The 20,743-nt window shown below is 38.8% G+C and overlaps 4 protein-coding genes across 4 annotated transcripts; all 4 read right to left on the bottom strand.

The window, feature by feature from the left end:
- Positions 1–2,313: 2,313 nt before the first annotated feature.
- Positions 2,314–4,303, bottom strand: ube2nb (ubiquitin-conjugating enzyme E2Nb). Its single transcript, XM_088988827.1, has 4 exons — positions 4,150–4,303; positions 3,082–3,328; positions 2,863–3,003; positions 2,314–2,764 (listed from the first exon to the last, which is right to left on the bottom strand). Exons 1-4 carry the CDS (start codon positions 4,177–4,179, stop codon positions 2,691–2,693), a joined length of 492 nt encoding a protein of 163 aa, XP_088844953.1. The 5' UTR covers positions 4,180–4,303; the 3' UTR covers positions 2,314–2,690.
- A 1,240-nt stretch (positions 4,304–5,543) lies between these two features.
- Positions 5,544–6,601, bottom strand: mrpl42 (mitochondrial ribosomal protein L42). Its single transcript, XM_088988908.1, has 5 exons — positions 6,470–6,601; positions 6,178–6,238; positions 6,029–6,113; positions 5,782–5,945; positions 5,544–5,657 (listed from the first exon to the last, which is right to left on the bottom strand). Exons 1-5 carry the CDS (start codon positions 6,546–6,548, stop codon positions 5,612–5,614), a joined length of 435 nt encoding a protein of 144 aa, XP_088845034.1. The 5' UTR covers positions 6,549–6,601; the 3' UTR covers positions 5,544–5,611.
- Positions 6,602–7,124: 523 nt separating this feature from the next.
- Positions 7,125–11,116, bottom strand: pwp1 (PWP1 homolog, endonuclein). Its single transcript, XM_088988906.1, has 15 exons — positions 10,937–11,116; positions 10,741–10,799; positions 10,528–10,670; positions 10,334–10,419; positions 10,165–10,261; positions 9,658–9,768; positions 9,458–9,585; positions 8,558–8,628; positions 8,336–8,432; positions 8,200–8,261; positions 8,030–8,138; positions 7,872–7,962; positions 7,678–7,799; positions 7,496–7,601; positions 7,125–7,404 (listed from the first exon to the last, which is right to left on the bottom strand). The coding sequence occupies exons 1-15, from the start codon at positions 11,000–11,002 to the stop codon at positions 7,310–7,312; spliced, it is 1,443 nt and encodes a 480-aa protein (XP_088845032.1). The 5' UTR covers positions 11,003–11,116; the 3' UTR covers positions 7,125–7,309.
- Positions 11,117–11,419: 303 nt separating this feature from the next.
- Positions 11,420–20,688, bottom strand: ano6 (anoctamin 6). The gene is made up of 20 exons (XM_088988905.1): positions 20,531–20,688; positions 19,666–19,736; positions 19,454–19,582; positions 18,383–18,448; positions 17,054–17,344; positions 16,860–16,973; positions 16,667–16,782; positions 16,012–16,146; positions 15,819–15,924; positions 15,676–15,736; positions 15,412–15,557; positions 15,255–15,332; positions 14,411–14,639; positions 13,871–14,040; positions 13,681–13,778; positions 13,475–13,605; positions 12,634–12,839; positions 12,360–12,556; positions 12,181–12,286; positions 11,420–12,116 (listed from the first exon to the last, which is right to left on the bottom strand). Exons 1-20 carry the CDS (start codon positions 20,619–20,621, stop codon positions 11,889–11,891), a joined length of 2,769 nt encoding a protein of 922 aa, XP_088845031.1. The 5' UTR covers positions 20,622–20,688; the 3' UTR covers positions 11,420–11,888.
- Between the last annotated feature and the right edge of the window lie 55 nt (positions 20,689–20,743).

Raw genomic sequence — 20,743 nt, 5'->3', positions numbered from 1 at the left:
TTCCGGGTTGGGTAAACGCTGCAAAACTTATCTTGTGACTGGAAAAGTGACCTTGAGAGTTTTGAAATGCGCTTATAAATGAAATGTATTATTATTATTAATAGGACAAACCAAAGACACAGAGAGTCACTCATTCTACCGCACTTGCTGTACCGTCTTTGTGACATGAAGCAGTTGAAACAGCTCTTTTTTTTTGGGGCGTTTTACTCTATGTAAACAGTTGAACAGTAGTTTGACTGCTGATCAGTGTGTGAAAATTATACATACAAGTCACACGGAGTTCTCGTGATTTATAAGATCAATGAGTTCATTACACGAGTTCATTCATCAGGCTGAATAAAAAAACACAGAAAAATGGCTGACAACTGCTAAGCGCTATTTGGTTTGTATTAAATTCATGCTGATGATATCAGCGTCCCTTCTTTGCGAGTGACGTAAACACACACACACACACACACACACACACACACACACACACACACACACACACACACACACACACACACACACACACACACACACACTCCTAAAAACCGCCCCCATTGACTAAACCCGTTCAAGTTAAATACATCGCATTCGTCGTCAGGCAAAAGCTATGCGATAGCCGCTGATTGAACAATGGCTGATCGACTCCATTCGCGTCAATGAAGAAGCGTGGACCCTTTTCTTGCGTTGAACGAAACGTCGAAATGTGTCAAGGTACGCGTTGACTTTTCACCTGGTGTGCTGAGGAAGCTCCGCGTCATAAGAAATTGAGATAACACAAGGAGAAAACGCAGACTGCGGCCATGCGGGAGACACACGATTGATCAAAAGAAGATTGTGAGGCAATTTCCATGAAAGAAAAATGGCCGCCGTTGTTATGCAAATAACACTCATCGGGATCGCACGTACGCCATCTATGATCCGATCAATCGTGGCTTTCTAATCCTCTTATACTCGCCCTGTCGGCCCCCCGCGAGTATGTCTTGTTGACATTTTTTTATCTTGCTCCAAATATGTTCCTGCTTGTTCCAACATGGAAGTCAAACAATCTATTTTCCAATAAGCATTTCCCAATTGTTTTTATAGCAAGGGGGGAAAAAATGAATTTTACTGCACCTGATACATATTTCCACCACGTCTCTCCCTGTATGCCATCACAGCAAATATTGCATCGAGATGCAGAATGTAGCAGTGGACTATTTTTGGGTACGTTTCCCACCCGTGACATGACTTGACCTCTCATCAGTATTCACACGCTGCAGTAAAAAAAGCTCCCTGTGAAGACGTTTTATGTCAGCCTCATCCCTCCCCGAGGTGCGCTGCTGATTTATGAATGAGCTATTATGTAAGGAGGAGAAAAAAAAGACGACGCATGGAAAGAGGACAGAGTTGAGAATGTGTCTGGGATTCCGGTGACATGTTCAAAGGGATTCCATGTTGTTGTTCTTTGCGGCGTTTACGGGATAGCATTTGCAGTGAACCGAGTAGCACAAAATTTGGCTAATTCACTAGATCAGGGTGAAATTTGTATTTGGGTGACCTGAGATACGACCTGTTATCGCCATCAGGTTTATACTATATTACAAGAAAGGACGCACGGGCAATAAAGCCAGCGAGCCAGCCACCGAGAGGCACAATGATGAGTTAATAATTACTCATTTTGACATTATTTCCTGCAAAAATCAATTCAAACGGGGCGTTACCATGGCAAACAGATCATAAACTGTTGTGTAGGATGAAATATGATAACAAGGTGGTGGATATTCATTCATTCACACGACATAATTGTCAAGGTATACCTCAAAGGTGCGGTTTGATGGGGTCCCATCCGAAATGGCGCCGTCTTGTGGCATTATGCGGAACTGCAGAGAAAATATACACTTACTACATTTTAGCAGTAATCGGAGTTAAATAGTTATTTAGAGTTTCGTTTACTTTCATGAGACTTTAAGTCAATCTTCGTGTAAAATATTTTTACATTTTTGTTTTTTTTTCACTTAATTTCAATATGGCGAGTGGCGGCTAGCTTGACCACAGTAGTAATTTCTACTCCCATTTTTTTCCATTTATATCAATCTCTCTCACTCTGTATCTTACTATCTCCCACTACGTAATCCAGTAACGATTAAATGTGTAATAAATATAATAATTATAACAATAAAATAAAGAAAATTAAACAGAGTAACTTTCGATACCTGACGGTTCTCATTCGACGGCCCGCTCCTGCTGTGTTCAAGCTGTTAAAATGTTGTGTCTCCCCCTAGCAGGCCAATTTGTGTACTGCACTTAAAAGTGTGTGTGACATTAAAAACGAGTCGAAGAACGATGCGTGTATTAAAAGTAGGACAACTTTTAATGCATGAGGATTTCGTACCAATGTGCGCCTGGCTCTTCCACGATACTGTATATGAACACACATTATTCACCTTAAGACTGTAAGTGAAGGAGGGTGTCATTCTCTGTCCATGCATTTAAATAGCAACACAGGGGAAGGTTAAGGGTGGGGAAAAAAGGTAGAAAGTGGGGAAAAAAGGCTAACGCACATTAAACGCATTTTACAAAGGAAAACAAACAAAAAATTAAGGTCACCCCCCCATTCCCACCCTCCCATAGGTCTGCAACAGTAGATTTCTTTTCAAATAGATGTGGACTTATAATCTTATTTTGTCCGTCAATTTCAAACGTTGACAAGTGGTAGATCACGTTCAGACCCCGGTGCTACTGTGACGATCGTTGTGATGGTCGTTGCAGTTTGCATACAGCCTGGTCCATTTTCGGGCTGCGGGGGGTGCAGGGGGGAGGGGGCAGAAGTGTTGACAAATGATCAGTTTTTTTTCCGTTCGACAGTTTTCATCTTTGAAAATCCAAAATGGCAACCTGTCTCGATGGCGGTGCTTTCGCTCTTCTTCCACTGCTCTGCAACATCGTTTGCAAGCGGGTCATCTGGATTGGGAGCGCTTAATAACGCCTGGATGGATAGCAACACTGTGCGGATTTGCAAGGCCGGAGACCACTTCTCTGTAGGAGGACGGACGGGAAGATGGAGGTTTAAAAACAAAACATCCAAAAAGGCCAGGAGTCATATAACAAGCTTACCTTTCAAAATATCTAAACATATTCTCCCCAGTCGGTCAACATTCGGGTGGTAGATTTTGGTCATGAATCGCACTTTGGGGGCAGCCATGGGGTACTCCTCCGGGAGAAAGAGTTCAAGTTTAAATGTTCCCCCTTCAAAAGGAGAATCTTTGGGTCCACCGATGATCACATGGAAGTAACGTGCGTTGTTTTCATCGGGCGCCGCTGTGATGCCTGGTACGGGTTCCTGCATCAGCCGCTGCGTCTCCTGTGGCGGATCAGAATACACTTGAGGAAATCACCGCGGAAACATTTGTTTTCTGTCAAAAAGGGACGTTTAGGCAAAACCTGAACAACAGCGATTTTAAGAGGATTTTATTTCATGCAAATTATGATTTATTTTCTTTTAGGTGCATGATCTTATGTCTCTTTCTCGCTCCCAAAAAATTAAAATGCCACACAAAAAAAAAAAATCTTCACATCAATTGAAGCTGATGGTTTTCAATGTGATCCACGGTGACGCCTAAATAGGAGCATTCGCACATCAACAAGGAAGTAGTTAGTGAATGGCGTTTGTCAGTTAGCTTTGTTATGCTAATCGCCGTCAAATCCTGCTCAACTTGATTAAAAGAAGAAAAAAAGCAGGGGTGGTGGAACAGGCTGGTGAGCCTCTACCGGAACCCGTCAATGAACTACTTTGAACGGATTTAGACGTTTAACGCGGAATTAAAATATGAATTTAAGGAATTATAATGTGAAAGGTAGCACCGCAGCCACACAGTTGTTATCCTGGCGAATCCCATTCCCATCCCACTCAAAACGCGTCGTTATTCTTACACATGACGATCGCGAGTTTAACTGACAATTATAATATCGGGAAATAGATTTGATCCGACATGGAACAGGAAACGCGAAGGAGCCGAAATAGCAAACAAAACACCTTAGCGAGACCAGCAGTTAGCCGCGGAGCTAACTATGCTAACGTAGGGCTCGGCGTCTCCAAAAAAAAATCCCCGTTCGCGTTGAAAATAACATCGCGGTGTCCTCACGCAAGGCCATTTAACGCCCTGATTCAACGCCGGGATATACCTTGATAATCCTGCGTGGCAAACCAGCCATTTTGGGTTGGTTTGTGTGTGTCTTTTTGAAATCTTTTTAGCTGTGCAAGTCGCTGTTTCTCCAGGCTGGATGGACTGAGCTATCGGGGCGGGGCACACCACGCCCGCTTCCGGTTTGGAGTGACGTCACAGGAAAAAATGTGGCCGGTCAGGACCGTCCGCATTTGAGATTTTTATTTTTATTGTTTGTTTTCTGATGAACATTACTCATCTGGTTGTAGAAACGAGTACAAATTACGAATGGAACATAAATAAAATAAAATTATAAATCTACTGCGTACAGTACAGTAAGTTATGTATTTCCAACTGTGTATATATTTAACTGTTATTTCTTCCATTTATGTTTTACCTCTTCCTCAAAACAAGTATAATCATATTTTTGTACATATGTACAGTCATATTTAAATATTTTGATATCCTAAGAATGCCATTGTAGCACGTTTTCAATAAAATATTATTATTATAAAGTAGAATTATTGGTTTCGTTCGCTATTCTTTCTTTCTGACATTTGTTGAATGACCACTGAGGGTACCCACAGTTAGTGAGTGCTCTCCTGATATGTTTTGACTCCTTTTCTCTACCTTCAGTGCTAGTTGGTATTAGTTTAGCCCTATGCTGGAGGGTTCTGATAACTCCTAGTTTATGTTGTAAAGGGTGGTTAGAGTCAAAAAGTAAGTATTGGTCAGTGTGCGTAGCCTTCCTAAAGACTTCTGTTTTTAGCGCTCTGTCCTCTTTTATAATTACTTTACAATCCAAGAAGGCGAGTTGGTTCTCTTGAATGTCCTCACGAGTAAATTTAATGTTGAAGTCTACAGAGTTGAGATGATCTGTGAAGGATTGAATTTCTTGTTTCTTAATTATGACAAAAGTATCGTCCACATATCTAAACCAGTGTCTAGGTTTTGTCCCTGGGAAGGATGTGAGGGCCTGTTTCTCCATCTCTTCCATGTAAAGATTAGCCACTATGGGTGAAACTGGTGAGCCCATAGCACAAATGGATATATATATATATATATATATATTATATATATATATATATATATATATATATATATATATATATATATATATATATATATATATATATATATATATATTAGATATTGTATTTATTTAGAGTTATATTCTGATGGACACTAATTCTGATATGAAAGCAATGTTTTTTTGAACAAAACTGTTGAGCAAAAAGTCGTTTCTATGATGAATAAGACTGCATAATAAAACAAAACTGTTATTAACCCCCATTCACTTACATTTATTCATGGTTCTTCTTCATCTTCACAAGGCCACGCAGTGATTATTTTTATGGGTTATAAACTTTGAAAAAAATAGCAGATCAAGACAACAAAAAGGCATAATCGGGGTAAACTTCTGTGCACATACCTGTTAGTTTATTACACAGAAAATGGCCATAAGTTAGACATAGACATGATTATCTGTCCTTTGGGGTATTGGTCTTGATGCGTCTTGTGTGGTACCTATAAATAATGAGGGAAACGAAATGAGATCATCTTTATTTTTCTCACATTGGAGAAACAAACAGTAAGCATATTTAAAAAACATGTTATTTTTCCATAAACTGTGCATTGCATGTTGACTTACTGTCCAATGGGATACCAGCGATGTTTAGTGGTGTAAAACATCTTGCTCAGCTCCTCTATGGTAGGACCCGGTTTGTCCCTCAGTACATCCTTGCTGAGGTGGGCCTTCATCACCTGCTCGTGCGTTTCGGGAGGGCCTCCCACCGGGTCAGGCCTCTCGATCGGCTGCAACGGAGCAAAGAAAAGATCTATCAGATAACAATGCAATGATTGGAATGTGAGTTATGTCTACTGTACTGCGTTCTGACCTGGGTGAGTTCATAGGGAATATCCACGGTTGGGTGGTAGCAAACTATTGTCTTTCCGTCTGATGTCAAACCGATCTCCACGTCACTAACAGACACATGAAATTATAACCAATCACAGTATATACCAGTAAACAATACAAGAACCAAACCTGCAGTCATCAATGGAAGGACCACGGATATTGGACGCATCTCGCACTGGAACGATGAAAGCTATAAAACAAATTGATGAGATTAGCACAGTTAGTTACGCCTGGGTGGAGGCTGGTGTCAAATTTGCTTTTAAAAGCCAGCTTTTAATATTTTCCTCTGGTTAGCATCCCATGTGTTTATTTCAGCGTCAAGGTTAGCTAGCATTAGCTTTACTTGCAATCGTTGGAAGGCCAACCGCGCAAAATCAAAAACGTAAATATGTTTATCTTTGAAATAGTGTGTAGTAATTACCTTGGACGCGTGGTAATCTACTAAAATAGACAAATTTGGTTGTTAGACTGTTTATTTTGCTCAGGTGACACGACCCCATGCTACTTCCGCACGTACGTCACTATTTTGTTCCGGGTGACTTTACCTCGCGGAGATTTGAAATTGATTCCGCGATAAACAGTCTTAAAAAGAAGACTTTCAAAGTTGTCATGTTCACAATTGTTGAATAATAATATAGTCAAATAAATAATTATGAACTGTAATCGGAGAATTTAGTTCCATTCAGAATCAGAAGAATCAGATTCGAAAATTTTCGGAAATTGTTATCCCGTCTAACGTATCCACCCGGACAAACAAAAAGACGTACACCGCGGAAGAAAATTTAATCCGTTTTCGAAACGAGACAAAATAAAACTTTATCGCTATTTTTAAGGTGACTAAACTCTTATCCACTAAGTAGTTACAATTTATATTTTCTGTGAACACATTCCATTACATAGTTTAAAAACAGTAGCTGTATATTTATCAAAGCATTAAAAAATCCAATTATATATATATATATATATATAGTTTTTCCAATAAATAGTCCCACCGTGTGGCTCTACTAATGCTAAAAGCATATTAATGAATGCAAGAAAATCAGCCAACAAATATAAAAACATAAAATATGAAGTCATAATATTGAAAAACGGTATTTATACATTGGATATACAGAATGCAGTTGAACACTTAAAGCAGTAAATATGTATGCCATAATCATTTGACATTTCTGTAAATGTACAAAACACTTGTACGCTTTTGTCAACCAACTCTCAACTGTAACAAAAACGATCGCGTTGAAAGATGAGAGCTTCTATCCCATTACGAGGTATCCATCCCTGCTGCGGCTGCAGTGCTGGATGTTTCCGATCCCGCGTTCACCACCAAACGCTCCCGATTGCCGAACACTGAAGCCACTAGAGGTAAATAGCAAACAATTTTAGACAATCGTAACAGAAAGGTGGTGAATTCTCAACAAATACGGAATAGGAGCGATTTGGCTCCTACCTGATGCAACATCGCTGATATCCCAAACCCGCAGTCCGTCTTTTTGACCCCCGAAAGCGTAAGTGAAGGGTCGATCGGGACAGCAAGCCGCACAGAAGACCACACCCTGCAGGCGCAAACATCAAGCGTCACGCTACTCCTTTACCATTTGCGCCGTTTTAATCAATCCGGATAATCCCTACCATTTTCATGTCCCTTGAATGCACCAAAATGGGTTTATCAGCCAAAACGTCCCAGACTTTGACGTGCTTGTCTGCTGATGATGTAACCAAGCAGCCTTTAATCTGGCTGCTGAGATCCAAACCTAAACACGCGGAAAGCAAATTCGCTTAAGTGAGAGAGTAAAAAAAGAAATAAAAAGTATGTTTTTTTTCACCTGAGACTTCTTCATCATGTGCCTTAAGTGTGAAAACGGGTTTATCCGTACGAGCATCCAGACAGTAAACAAAACCGTCCTCTGTACTGGCCTAAAACACAACCTAGCGTCACGGCAGCCATTTTGAATATTGATGGAAAAACTCCAACGGCGCCTACCAGGAAGTTACACGGTGAAAAATGATTCCACACCAGGCGCTCCACTTGAGAGCTGAATCGCCATGAGCGGCACCCCTCGGGACTGCGGCAATCGTAAAGTAGCGCCGTCCTATGAAGAAATCACAGTTACCAATACGCGGCTTCTACGATAGACTTAACACGTGACGTACTTGTCATATGATCCTGACAGGAGAGTTTGCGCTTCAAACGGGTGGAAAGTCAACGTCTGAACCTGGGAAATGAAAACAAAAGTGGCAATTCGGTCGTTTCAGGAAGAATAAACTCCGGCTCAATCGCCACCATTACTTTATCAGTATGTCTGCGCAGCGTGCTAGCGGGTTTGCCTTGACTCAAATCCCACAGAATGACCGTCTCATCCGCCGAGCCGCTCGCTAAGACATTCCTGAGAATAAAAATGGGACAAAATATTAGCGGGATGTGGAGAGTGGATTGAGAAATTATATTTTTGTATCAATATTGTAAAATAAACTAATTGTTTTCTGATTCTGATATATTGTACTTACTGACCTCACTAGTTTGTTCCAAGACAAATCCAACACGGCATCAGTGTGTCCCTCCACAACCTCCGCTGATGCACCCTAAAAATCCACCAAATCAGGAATGCCACTCAAACTTGACAAAAAAGTGCTAAAAAGAATAAAAAAATACAAGTAACACCCGACTTATGACCAAATTCCGTCGTAAGTCCAAACGGTCGTAAGTCACAATGGTCGTAAGTCAAAATCCATTCAAAATAGAGAATGAATAGAGACACAGAGGCTAAATGACACGCAAACTCCCACCCCCCTCTGTTGCCATCGCAACCTGCTAGCGCGTTGTGATGCCAGGCGTAGATTTAACATTTTTAAAATAGGCTTTGGAGGTCGTGGTCGTAAGTACGGGTGGTCGTAAGCGGAGTTGTTCGTAAGTCGAATGTTACCTGTATAGGGTTTTTGGACTACATAAACATTCAACGCAGCATTCGAAACCTTATAATCTCTTCTTTCATTAGAAAAAATGAGTTAATTCCTAAATTATATGGGTCTGAAGTTATGTGAGCTTGAAATGGGGGCGGCTGTGCAAAATACAATACAATACAATACCTGCTTGGTTTATACAAAAATAAAACATTTTTTAAATTGGGTTTGGAGGTTGTGGTCGTTAGTTCGGGTGGTCGTACGTACGGGTGGTCGTAAGTTGAACTGGTCGTAAGTAGGTTGTTACCTGTATTTTTTTCTAATTGACATAAATGGAAATGACATTTGTTGCAATCCCTACCCCCCAAAAAATCTTTTAAGTATATTTGAAAAACAGCACCTGAAGTCTCAGCTTTTCTCTGGGCTCATTGATACGGCACTAATATTTGTTGTTCTAGGCAGATGAGGCATACCGTAGTAAAGGCGGTCGTAAGTCAGATGTGACATGTACCTTCTTGCTCTTTTTCTTCTTGGCTGCTTTTTTGCTACCCAATGAGAAGACAGGCTCAAGGCAATCCACCACATCCAGGTCCCACACGTCGATTTGCGGCGTCATGTTGCCCACGGCGGCGTAGTTGGCTGGGCATTGTGGGAACATTTTTATCCATCACTGCAAACTGTACGATATAAAATATGAAAAATGTATCTTACATCGACCTTCTTCAGGGTTTGGATCAAAGTTAAGCCACTCGATGCTTAGCGGGTATGCTGGTAGCAGAATGTCGTGGTGTACGTACAGGGAGTCCTCGTCGCCGTTGTACACTGGCCATATGAAATGGAGGAAAAAAATCACAAAGTAGTAGCTCACAAATGAAGAATAATAATAATGATAATAATAATAACAATAATAGCAATAGTCTTAATAATAATAATAATAATAATAATAATAATAATAATAATAATTATTATTATTATTATTATTATTATAGTAGTAGTAGTAATAGTAATAATAATAATAATAGCAATAGTAGTAATAATAATAATATTAATAATAATAATTTTAAAAAATAGTATTAGTAACAGTAATAATAATAATAGCAATAGTAGTAAGAGTAATAATAATAATAATAATAATAATAATACTAAATGTCTTTTCTAAGTTGTCCGATTAATCATTTCAACTTGATAATTCTTACATATTTCCCATTTGATGCTTACCGTAGACTTCCAGGTTACAACAGTCCTTGTCAGCTTTGCCGCATAAGACCAGGTTGTCGGTGGGCTTGATTTGGAAGTCGTCTCGCTCGTATTGATCCTAAAAATGGACGCCAGATGTTAGACAATGTTATATTCCAAATGGTTGGTCTTCACCGGGCGTTCAACTTACAGTATCTTTGATCGTGATGTAAGGATCTTCTTCGTTTGAGCTGAACACGGTGAGACCTGCCAGGCTGTCACCAAGGTTGGTTGACACTAAACAGTTAAAAAAAAACACAAATATAGCTTGTATGTGTATTCTGATGAATGTCTCTTCTTCTTACTAACTTAAAAGACTAAACAAAATGTAATTAAAGCTCTGACCGATATCTTCTTCATCATATTTATCCAAGCCATATTCCGCAAGTTCATCCTCTTCTTCATTTTGCGCCCCGGCAACAGCCCCGACATCCTCGTCTGCTACAATGCCGTCATCCTCCTCGTCCTCTTCCTCTGCTGCGTGTTCCCTGATTAAATAATAAAAATTATTATAAAAGAATTCAGAAATGTGAGCACATAGATGGAAAAAAAATGTACCCCAATTCCTCCTTTGCGTCATTGATGATCCGTTGAAGCTCTTCCTGGCTCAACTCAACCTGTCAAAAAAATATCAATATCATAATTTATAGATAAAACTTTCAGGATGATGTCAAACAGATGGACGTGGCCTTGTTGACATCAGCACTCGGTAGGCTAACGCTAGCGAGCTAATCGTTCCGACTACTTTACTTACTTTGTCCGGCGTTTCCTTAGCAGTGCCTCGTTTCACCCATCCGACACATGTAATCTGAGAACTCATGATGTCAACCAAATAACTTCGGAAAAATAGCGACTATATTGTGAATATATTATAGATTGTTAATCAAATCGCATACGGATTTGTATTTGCACACGAAGCATGTGTTTTGTGCGCATGGTGATGACGTCACGGTGACGCAAGGGAAGACAGTAGACGCGCCCACTAGTGACGAAACATTTACTAAAACTGCTAAAAAATAAAATAAACGCGACACTTAAACAACAAAATGTAACTCAAATTACGCCCTTTATAACTTTTTTTCGCAGTATATTTAATTTCGTACTTTTTGTTGTGTTAAATCTTCATTTAAAATGTCATTTGAATTCAGTTGCACTGAATGGAGTTCAGGAAAACGAAGATAAACACTCAAAATATAAAGCTTGAGTACGTAAAAATAACTTACAACTCACGTTTTCTTTTAAATTCAAAATTTAATAACTCGATATAAAAAGGTAAAAAAGCATATACAGAAGCAAGAGGTCCTTTATAGTGGTTACAGTACCATTTGAAGCGTGGAAATAATACAGCGGCAATAATACGATTTTGACACAGGTTCAAACGTGCAGTCAAAATAATGTGCAGTGATCACACAATTAATACCCTGTCCATCAAAAAAATAATAATAAAATAAAATAAAGATATTCCTCATTTTGACAGAACCTCAATCGGATTTTGGCAAAGTGACAGATTGACCTTCTGTAAACGTTCAAATTAACAGTTATAGTAAGTTACAGTTAAAGTACAGTTAAAATAACAAGTTATAAACAGTTTTTCAATAATACTGAAACATATTGAAGAAAACGTAACATCATTTTCACTAATCCAGCACACAAGCAGCATTTCTCCTTTTTTTGGGGTCCAACTCGCTTAAATTGTCAGTCAAAATTCAAACTTCCAAATCCAGCGCAATTCCTCTTTTAACCACCCCGCCGTCGGAATTGTTGCGCGTGACGTCATCGCGGGCCGGCTTCAGGCGCTTGGTGACTAATTTGAGGTTGGTTTCGTGCAGGATGACCTGCGTCAGGTACTTCTCGCGCTTCATCTGCTCTTTGACGGCGTACGGCACGTCGGGGATGACGTAGGATAGGATGAACTTGGTCAGGTAAACGATATGCTGTCAATAAAGATTCATGAGTTACTCAAAAGCGTATTTGTGTGTGTGTGTGTGTGTGTTTTACCTCAACAACGATGATAAAAGCCATTTTGGCAGCGATCACGTGCCAGTAGTAAATGTTGTACTCGTACTCCTTCGGGTGCCCGGGAGGGTAACGGAAATCTCGATATCTAAGAAAAAAACAAAAGTATGGTGTTTATAAGTACTTCAGATACTTGTGTAGTAAACCGATTAGCATGGTACCTGCACGTGGTGATGTTATAGGGCGCGCTGAGCGGCCGGCTATCGTTGGAGAAGTCGCTAATGTTGAAAACAGACAGCGAGCTTTCGATGTAACCCCGCATGGTTTGCGAATCGTACTCGCCGTACGGGTACACGGAGAAAGACCAGTAGTACACCAAGCGTGGGATCATATCGGAGGTGAAAGCGATGATCATCGCCTGAACGCCACACGGAACAAGGCGGTGACGTCATACATACCGGAAGGAACGTTTCGGCGCTAAAAACAAGAACTCACATTGGTGGCGACGGCCAAGATGGCGACGCCTTGCAGGATAGGCTGCCAGGCGCCGATATCCTGAGCTTTTTCCGGTACGATGCGGCGGAACTGCGTGGTGATTTTCCAGGCGTCCACGCGGATTTCAAACAAGTTGTTGACTAGCGCCAGAACCGGAGCCAGCGGGAAAGACGCCACGAAGAGGGTGACGAAGCCAAACTGGATCACTAAGGGGGAAAAAAAAACAATCGCTGTAACCTGAATTTTTGTTCAATATACGTATTATTATTACTATTATCATCATTTGCTAGCTATTTGCTAACTATTAGCTGGCTAGATAGGTATCTGTTGGCTATTGATTTGCTATTGATTGGCTATTGATTGGCTAACTAGCTAGCTTGCTATCTATTTTAGTTATTTCCGGGTTGAGTGAACGCTGGTGCGCGTGGCTGCCACTGCTCACCCACAGAAAAAAAAAACGTATCCCGTGACTGTAAAGTGACCTTGAGAGTTTTGAAAGGGGCTTATAAATGAAATTTATTATAATCATTATTAGCATATTTCAAAGTCGCATGCTATAGTATGGTTAGTAGGCCGACCACAAGGCCCACAATGGAAGCACAGAAAATCTGGGGTCAATCTGAGGTGAACAGACACAGCCTGTTAAAATGTCATCCTCAGGTAGGAGATCTGGCCTTGGACTAATTTGGGACTTGGTAAACTCCTTCATAGGTAGAGCTCATTAGCCAGGTTACAAAGACAACCCATTAAAATGTCTATGGATGTTGGTGCTATCTCTGACAGTATAGTAGCACCCGTAGCGCGATTAGCATTTTTGTACTAGTATCCAAATGGAACTCACCCATTTCCAGGTACTCGTAGAAGAGTCCCAAGTTGGACATTGACTGAAGCTGGTAGTCCTGCTCCCAGCGTGGAATCACCTTCTGCGACGAGGCCCGCGTGCATTTGCGGAAAATGACATTTTTTAACCACCTGTAAAGTCAAAGTTCGAGTCAGCCCTTTTTTTCTTCTGTTTTTAGCTCTTATTGGACTTTGGTGCTTTCTTACGGTAAAAGGACCTCTTGGATGTTATTCCAAATGGCTTTCCCGCCCATGATGATTGACAGCTGAGTGGTCAGTTCAATCAGACAACCACCGGGATCACACTAGTAACCCCCCCACACCCCCCAAAAAAAACCACACAAATTCAGTCATTTTCAAAGAGTAAATACACTAGAAAAGGAGAATAAATCTTTACCTCCTCATTCCGGTATTTTCCCAAAAGGTAGACAGGTCGCCCGGGATAGCCGACAGCTTTCCCTTTGGCAAAGGCGATGTAGAAACAAGACGAGTAGTAGTTGACAAATTGGAAGAGGAACATTTTGAGCGTCAGGCTGTTCTCGTAGTCCGTTTTGGTTCTGGGCAGCTCTGTTCGGTGAGAAAGTGTATCTCAAATCATGTCCTCCCATTGAAATGCATGGGAATGACATTAATTCGTACCAATTTTTTTCAAATATATTTTTAATATTTTTTTCTTTAAAAAGGAAACTATCAGTATGTAAAAAAACAGTTAAAAATTTTAATATAAAGAATGAATGCTCCATCTTGGTTAGCTTTACACACAAATTGGCCACCAGGAGGCAGTGTAACACAAACATAAATAGAGACGGTCACTTATCAGTCAGCTGCAGTAACAATCGTTCATCTCAGAGGGTAAATAACACGTCTGCGTCTTATTATGTCATCATTTACATTTTATAGCGTTTAAAAATGACGACGTTTCGCCTCAGCGACCCACCAAAATCGGTGATCCAGATAGCGACGCGCTCGTATAGCATGTTGAGAATCATGATGACCACGAAACTGATGAGCGAGGCGGTGACCGCCGTGGCCATCTGCGGCGTCACGTATTCCTTAAGGGGCTCCAGCTCCTTCAGGTCTTGAGCTCGCAGCCTGGCCGAAAAAGCGAAGAAGGCGGCTAGGCGGTAAACGGTGATGGCTACGATGGAGGCTAGGATGAGAAGAATCTGTGATGGAAATATTACAAAAAATGGATCATGATGGATTTTAGATTCGAAGGTTGTATAGAAAATGTCATTTTTGGAGAAATTGTAGGTGGCTAATAGATAGCTAGCTAGATAGCTAGTCAGCTAATAGATAGATAGCTATTTGTCCAGCTAGATAGCTAGACAGCTAATAATAATAATAATAATAATAATACATTTCATTTATAAGCACCTTTCAAAACTCTCAAGGTCACTTTACAGTCACAGGATAAGTTTTTCTATGGGTGGGTGAGCAGAGGCAGCCACACGCGCCAGCGTTCACTCAACCCGGAAGTAACTCAAATAGATCGAAAGCAAGCTAGCTAGCTAGCTAGCTAATGGATCACACGATTCCAAAAGTATTTATGAGGATGTGCTAAACTCAAGAAAAATGGGATTTTTTTTCAACGTGCGAGTTGGAAATAATTCCCACGGAGAACCGAATCCGCTGAAAAGTTGGACTTTCAAACGTGAATGATGTAAATTCCTATTTTGTTGAACGCATCATTGCAAAAAACAGTCAATTTTGTCAATGAAAAAAATGTAAATGGATTTTTTTGTTATTAATGGTGTAGAATAACAAATAATTTTCATCACCCAAAATAAAACCGTCCCCATTCCTATGGACACTCGAACGCATCGTCCGCATGCTGTGTAGGGCACTTTTTCCTTCACCTAAAATCACACACACATCACAAAAAGCACTCAAACCATTTGGACACGTTGCCGCTAAACCGAAATGACACCAACTCACCCCCGTGACTGGATTTTTCCTCTCGTATATACACTTGGCCTCATATTCAGGTCGAGGGGGCTCCTGCTGCTCCAGGAACTCCACCGTGTCCCACTGGTATTCCAGTTCGGCTTGGTAACGCTTCCAAAACTCCAGGAAGAGCGTCACTGTGAGACAGGAAGTGAAAGTAGATATTATAGGCTGATTAGTATGTTTGATTAAAAAAAAAAAATACAACAAAACAAAGCGTTGTTAGCATTGAAAATGGGTGCTAGCGTGACCTACCCCAGATCGCCATGAAAACAGCAAACACTAAGGTGCCGAAATTGTCAAATATGCACAGTTTCTACAAAAACAGAAGCATCTAGTTTAAGTTTTCACACAACGATAATAAATAATAATAATAAACAGCGCAGAAAAATCCTGACCTTTGAAGCTTCACAGGTGCTGTTTAACCGCCAGTATTTGCATTCCTGGTCGCATTGCGGGCACATGACGATTTTGCCGCCGATCTCCGGGTCGCACACCTCTTTGCTAGCAAAACACAAGACGCCAAACGTCTCGTGGGAATGAACTCACAACAGACGAGATATGGGGAGACGGAATAAAGGAGGACGATACCTCCACGTGCTGGTTTCTTGGGTTTTGTATCCGTAAATGAAGCAGCTGAGACCCACAATAGCGGCTAGGGCTAGCATGATGGTGTAGAAGCCTAACCAGGCAAAGTAAATGCCAATTTTCTCACCGTAGTATTTCCTGTGAAGTTCAAGAGAAAAGATGTTTATTAATATTTGTATTTATTTTTAATAATTAATCGTAAGTTATTCAGATGTGTGCAATACGTAATATAAAATAAATGCTTCAACAATCAAATACATGCTGCTAAAAAATAAACCTAAAAATAAAATACAAATACATAAACAAAAATAAACCTAAAAATAAAATACAAATACATAAACAAAAATAAATTAAAAATACAATAAAATAAAATAGAATAAAATAAAGATGCATAAATTCATAAATAATCAAATACATGCTGCTAAAAATAAAGATACAAATAAAATACGAATAAATAAATAAATACAATACGATAAAATAGAATAAAATAAAATAAAATAGAATAAAATAAAGATGCATAAATTCATAAATAATCAAATACATGCTGCTAAAAAAAAAAGATAAAAATAAAATACACATAAATAAATGAATAAATAAATAAAATAAAAAAATCATAGCAAACTTGCTCTATAATCAACTGCATTGCGTAAGACGTCACCTTATCAAGTCAAGAGGCTGCATCTTGTAGAAGCTTTTGGGGTGAGCCCATTCCCTGTAGAGACGAAACCTTTCGTTGGGGCAGCCTTCTTCTTGCGACTTCACATTAAACCTACACTGGCTCAAGACGCAAAACAGGGGTTGAACCTCCCCAAAAAATGACCCGGTGAACATAAGTGAGCGTCTGCGCTTACATCATGAAGCGGATAGGCGGCTTTATAAACGCCGCCGTCTAATAATTTCCGGATGCCGAATTTCTTCACGCTGCCTCGTATCTCATAGGGGGCTCGACTCAAGATGTAGTAAGCCTGCAACGGAGCATGGCGGCCATTTTATCGTAACGCCATCACCACGGCGACGTAAATGACTCACTCACTCACTCACTCACCATCCTGCTGCGCATGGACGAAGTGAAGAAATCATCCCTGTCTTTAACGTAGAAGTACTCCAGTCGGTCTTTCTCAAAGGGGGCGGTGAAAAACTCGGTCTCCTTGCTGATCAGGCTCTCGTCCGGGTAGAAGGGCTTGGTGAGCACCGACAGCCATTGCCACCACGGCGAACGCTGCGACGACAGGTCGTTGGGCTGGATGGGCAACTTGATGTGCAGCACCTCGGCGTACGTGCACAACGTGTCCCAAGGCATGTGCACTTTGACGAACACCAGGTTGTCGTCCGCCACCTGGATCGGATTTGGAATTATTTCGACTGCACTCAGACTCAAAAGCCAACGTTTGATGAAATATTGTTTGGGTGATTGCTAATTGAGCTTTTTCTTTTCTAAAATGGAGGATACATTCAATACGTTCATCTCGGTATTTTTATTTTCAATATTTTATTTCAATTGGCATTCAATAATTTACCTTAAATCGGAATTAAATGCGGCAGGGATAATCAAATAAAAATGAGCCTGTATTATTCCTGTATGATTAAAAGGAAATTTGGTTATTTTTAGCTGAAAATAGAAATGCTTTTTTGTACACCATTTCATAAAAATAAATAAATAATAAATAATAAATGTATTGGAAATAAAAACTACCAGTGCATTATTTATTTATTCATTCATTCATGTATTTATGTTTTTATGTATTTATTTATACATTTATTCATTTATTTATTTTTGATTATTTTTATTTATTTTTAATTATTTGTATTTATTTGTATTTATTTGTATTTATTTTTGTATTTATTTGTATTTAATGTATTTGTATTTATTTACTTATCTATTTGTTCATTTATTCATTCATTTATTTATTTATCTATTTATTTATTCATTCACTTGTTTATTTTATTTATTTGTATTTATTTGTATTTAATGTATTTGTATTTATTTGTATTTATTTGTATTTATTAATATTTATTTTTATTCAGTTTTATTTATTTTTATTTATTTTTATGTATTTATTTACTTATTTATTATTTATGTATTTATTTATTTGTTCATTTATTCATTCATTCATATTTATTTATTTATTTGTTTATTTATTTAGCATGCCGAAAAAAAATCTTCACGTAGTTGTCATTATTTGTGCACAAAATGGTTAAGAAAAACATTTCTGTTTGCATATTTTACATCTTTTGGGACAGGGCTTTATTTTGAGGACAAAGTCAGGCCCAAAGTGAGACTTAAAGGCAGGAAGAGACATAGCAAAAATTTAAAATAAAATTAAATGAATTGAAAAAAATATGCTAGCTTTAAAAAAAAAAAAAAGCTCCTTACAGATTGTGAAGCCTCCAATTCCATGCCCATTTTCATCAGGCTGGCCTCAAAATATTCCCGCCGTCTCTGCACAAAAGAAAGTGAGTTACTAGCGTGGATGGCTTATCAGGTCACAGCTTGCGTTAAAAAAAGTGACGGTAGTCAAGAAAAGAGCAACTTGATGATGAATACGAACGGCCGATGCAAATTCATACCGGCTGTGCAAATAGACTCCATTTAATACAGAGGCCAAAGTCGATAGTGTTGCAACATGGCACTCGCAGGATTTCAAAGTTAAATACAACGGAGCTGGAGTCAAACACATGTACACTAAAATAAATAAGTACACAAATAAATACAAATACATCGCACAAATAAATAATTAAATAGATTAACAAATAAATACATAAATAAATAAATAAACAAATAAATAAATACACAAAAATAAAACTGCAGAAATACATACACAAATAAATTAAATACATAAACAAATAAATAAAAAGATTAAAGAATAAATAAATAAATAAATAAATAAATAAATAAATAAATAAATAAATAAATAAATAAATAAATAAAGACACAAAAATAAAACTGCAGAAATACATACACAAATGAATAATTAAATAGATAAACAAATAAATAAAAATATTAAAGAATAAATAAATAAATAATCAAATGCCGTACATGTTGCAAAAAAATAAAAATACATAAATAAAAAACATAAATAAAATAAATACATAAATAATCAAATACATGCTGCTAGAAATAGATAAAAAAATTACAAATAAATAAATACATACATACATAAACAAATAAATAACACAAATAAATAAATAAATTGATAAATAAATAAACACATAAAAATAAGTAAATAAATATGTGAATAAAAACACGGAAATAAATACACAAATAAATTAATAGATTAACAAAGAAATAAATAAATAAGCAAATAAATAAATACATTCATTAACGAATAAATAAATACATAAATTAAAAAATAAATGAATGAATAAATAAATAATCTGGATTCAAAACCGTGTGCCATGTCATACATTTAATTTGTCATTTTGATGTAGAATCAGCGTAAAGTACCTTTCGCCTCGCAAAAGTGTGTCTCTTCTCAAAGTCTTTTTTGTCCTCGTCCTCGTAGACCAGGATAAAATCGATACGGCGGACACCGTCGTTGAAAAAAAGCGAATCGGGCTTCCCGTTAAAGTCGGCCTGCGGGGGCAAGGAACATTTGGATGACATTTTACTTGACAAGAGGCACTTTTGGATTAAAATGGCCGCCGTCCACAACTCACCAGTTGCACTTTAACTACCGTTGAGCCTTCTGGAATTCCGTGATACGTTGGAAGAAACTCTTCGGGGTAGACTAGACAGCCAAAAAAAAACATTGATCATGATAACCGTAAAATCAAATAGCAAAATGATTAATTTCCATGTATTTTCATCATAAAGCGACAAGAATGGAGTTTCTGTAGTCATGTTATCAGTTTTAATAACGCCATCGGCGCGTGACGGTGAATAATTGATGAGCCTTAAAAGCCAAGTCCGCTAACTGATGTTTGTTCGGTTTGGGAAAGGGGAGGGGATCAATAATATCTTCCTTGTGGTAGCATCATGTGAATTTCTCCTGCGATATCTCAACAGAGAATGTAGAAATGTGATGACATTATTTATGAAAGTCGATTGCCCGTAGATGTGAATGCTTGCCTGAGAAACATAGATTGACAACATTGATTGCCGGTGCAAAGACAGGTTAGACTTCATTTTCTCCGATTTTTACAATCCACAATCGTTTCACTCAAGGAATGGAAGCGACGACATTCTAACGGTTGCTAAGGCAGAATCACAACATCAGAAGACCCAGGAGACATCCCTGAGGGACACCAAAAGATGTGTTTTTTTCAATTCGTGGATGTAGACACGCCCACATCATGATAAAACTTAAAGTCGGTCACAATAATACAGTTTAAAAGCGAAATTTGCACACATATTTCCTCTCACTTTTAAGGAGAAATGACTCAACGAAGCATGCAATTGACTTCCTCCACCATTTGTGTGGAAGTTTACCGATGACGTCGTCCCCCCCCCCCCCCCCCCCCACACACACACACACAAAAAAAAAAATATACAATAACATTTTTAAAAGTTAGTTTGTCTCACCGACGTCTTCTTCTATCATTTCCAAGCGGGCATCTCCTTCCAGTTCCTCGACGTCAGAGAGGGATTCCATCTCGAGGATGTCGTTCTCCATTTTTGATTCACTCAATCCAAAATTTTTGGCTTCTACAGTCCCCACCGCCCCCCAAAGTCCGAGCCCCCCCCACCACCGTAGCTCGTTTGGATATCGCAGCGGATTAAAAGTGACGTCACGCC

Source organism: Hippocampus bargibanti, linkage group LG22 (assembly GCF_051943395.1).
Source record: "Hippocampus bargibanti isolate YZ-2025 linkage group LG22, ASM5194339v1, whole genome shotgun sequence".
In the NCBI taxonomy this organism is placed as follows: Eukaryota; Metazoa; Chordata; class Actinopteri; order Syngnathiformes; family Syngnathidae; genus Hippocampus; species Hippocampus bargibanti.
Note: the sequence above shows the minus strand (reverse complement) of the source record. Positions and strands in the feature narration are given on the sequence as shown.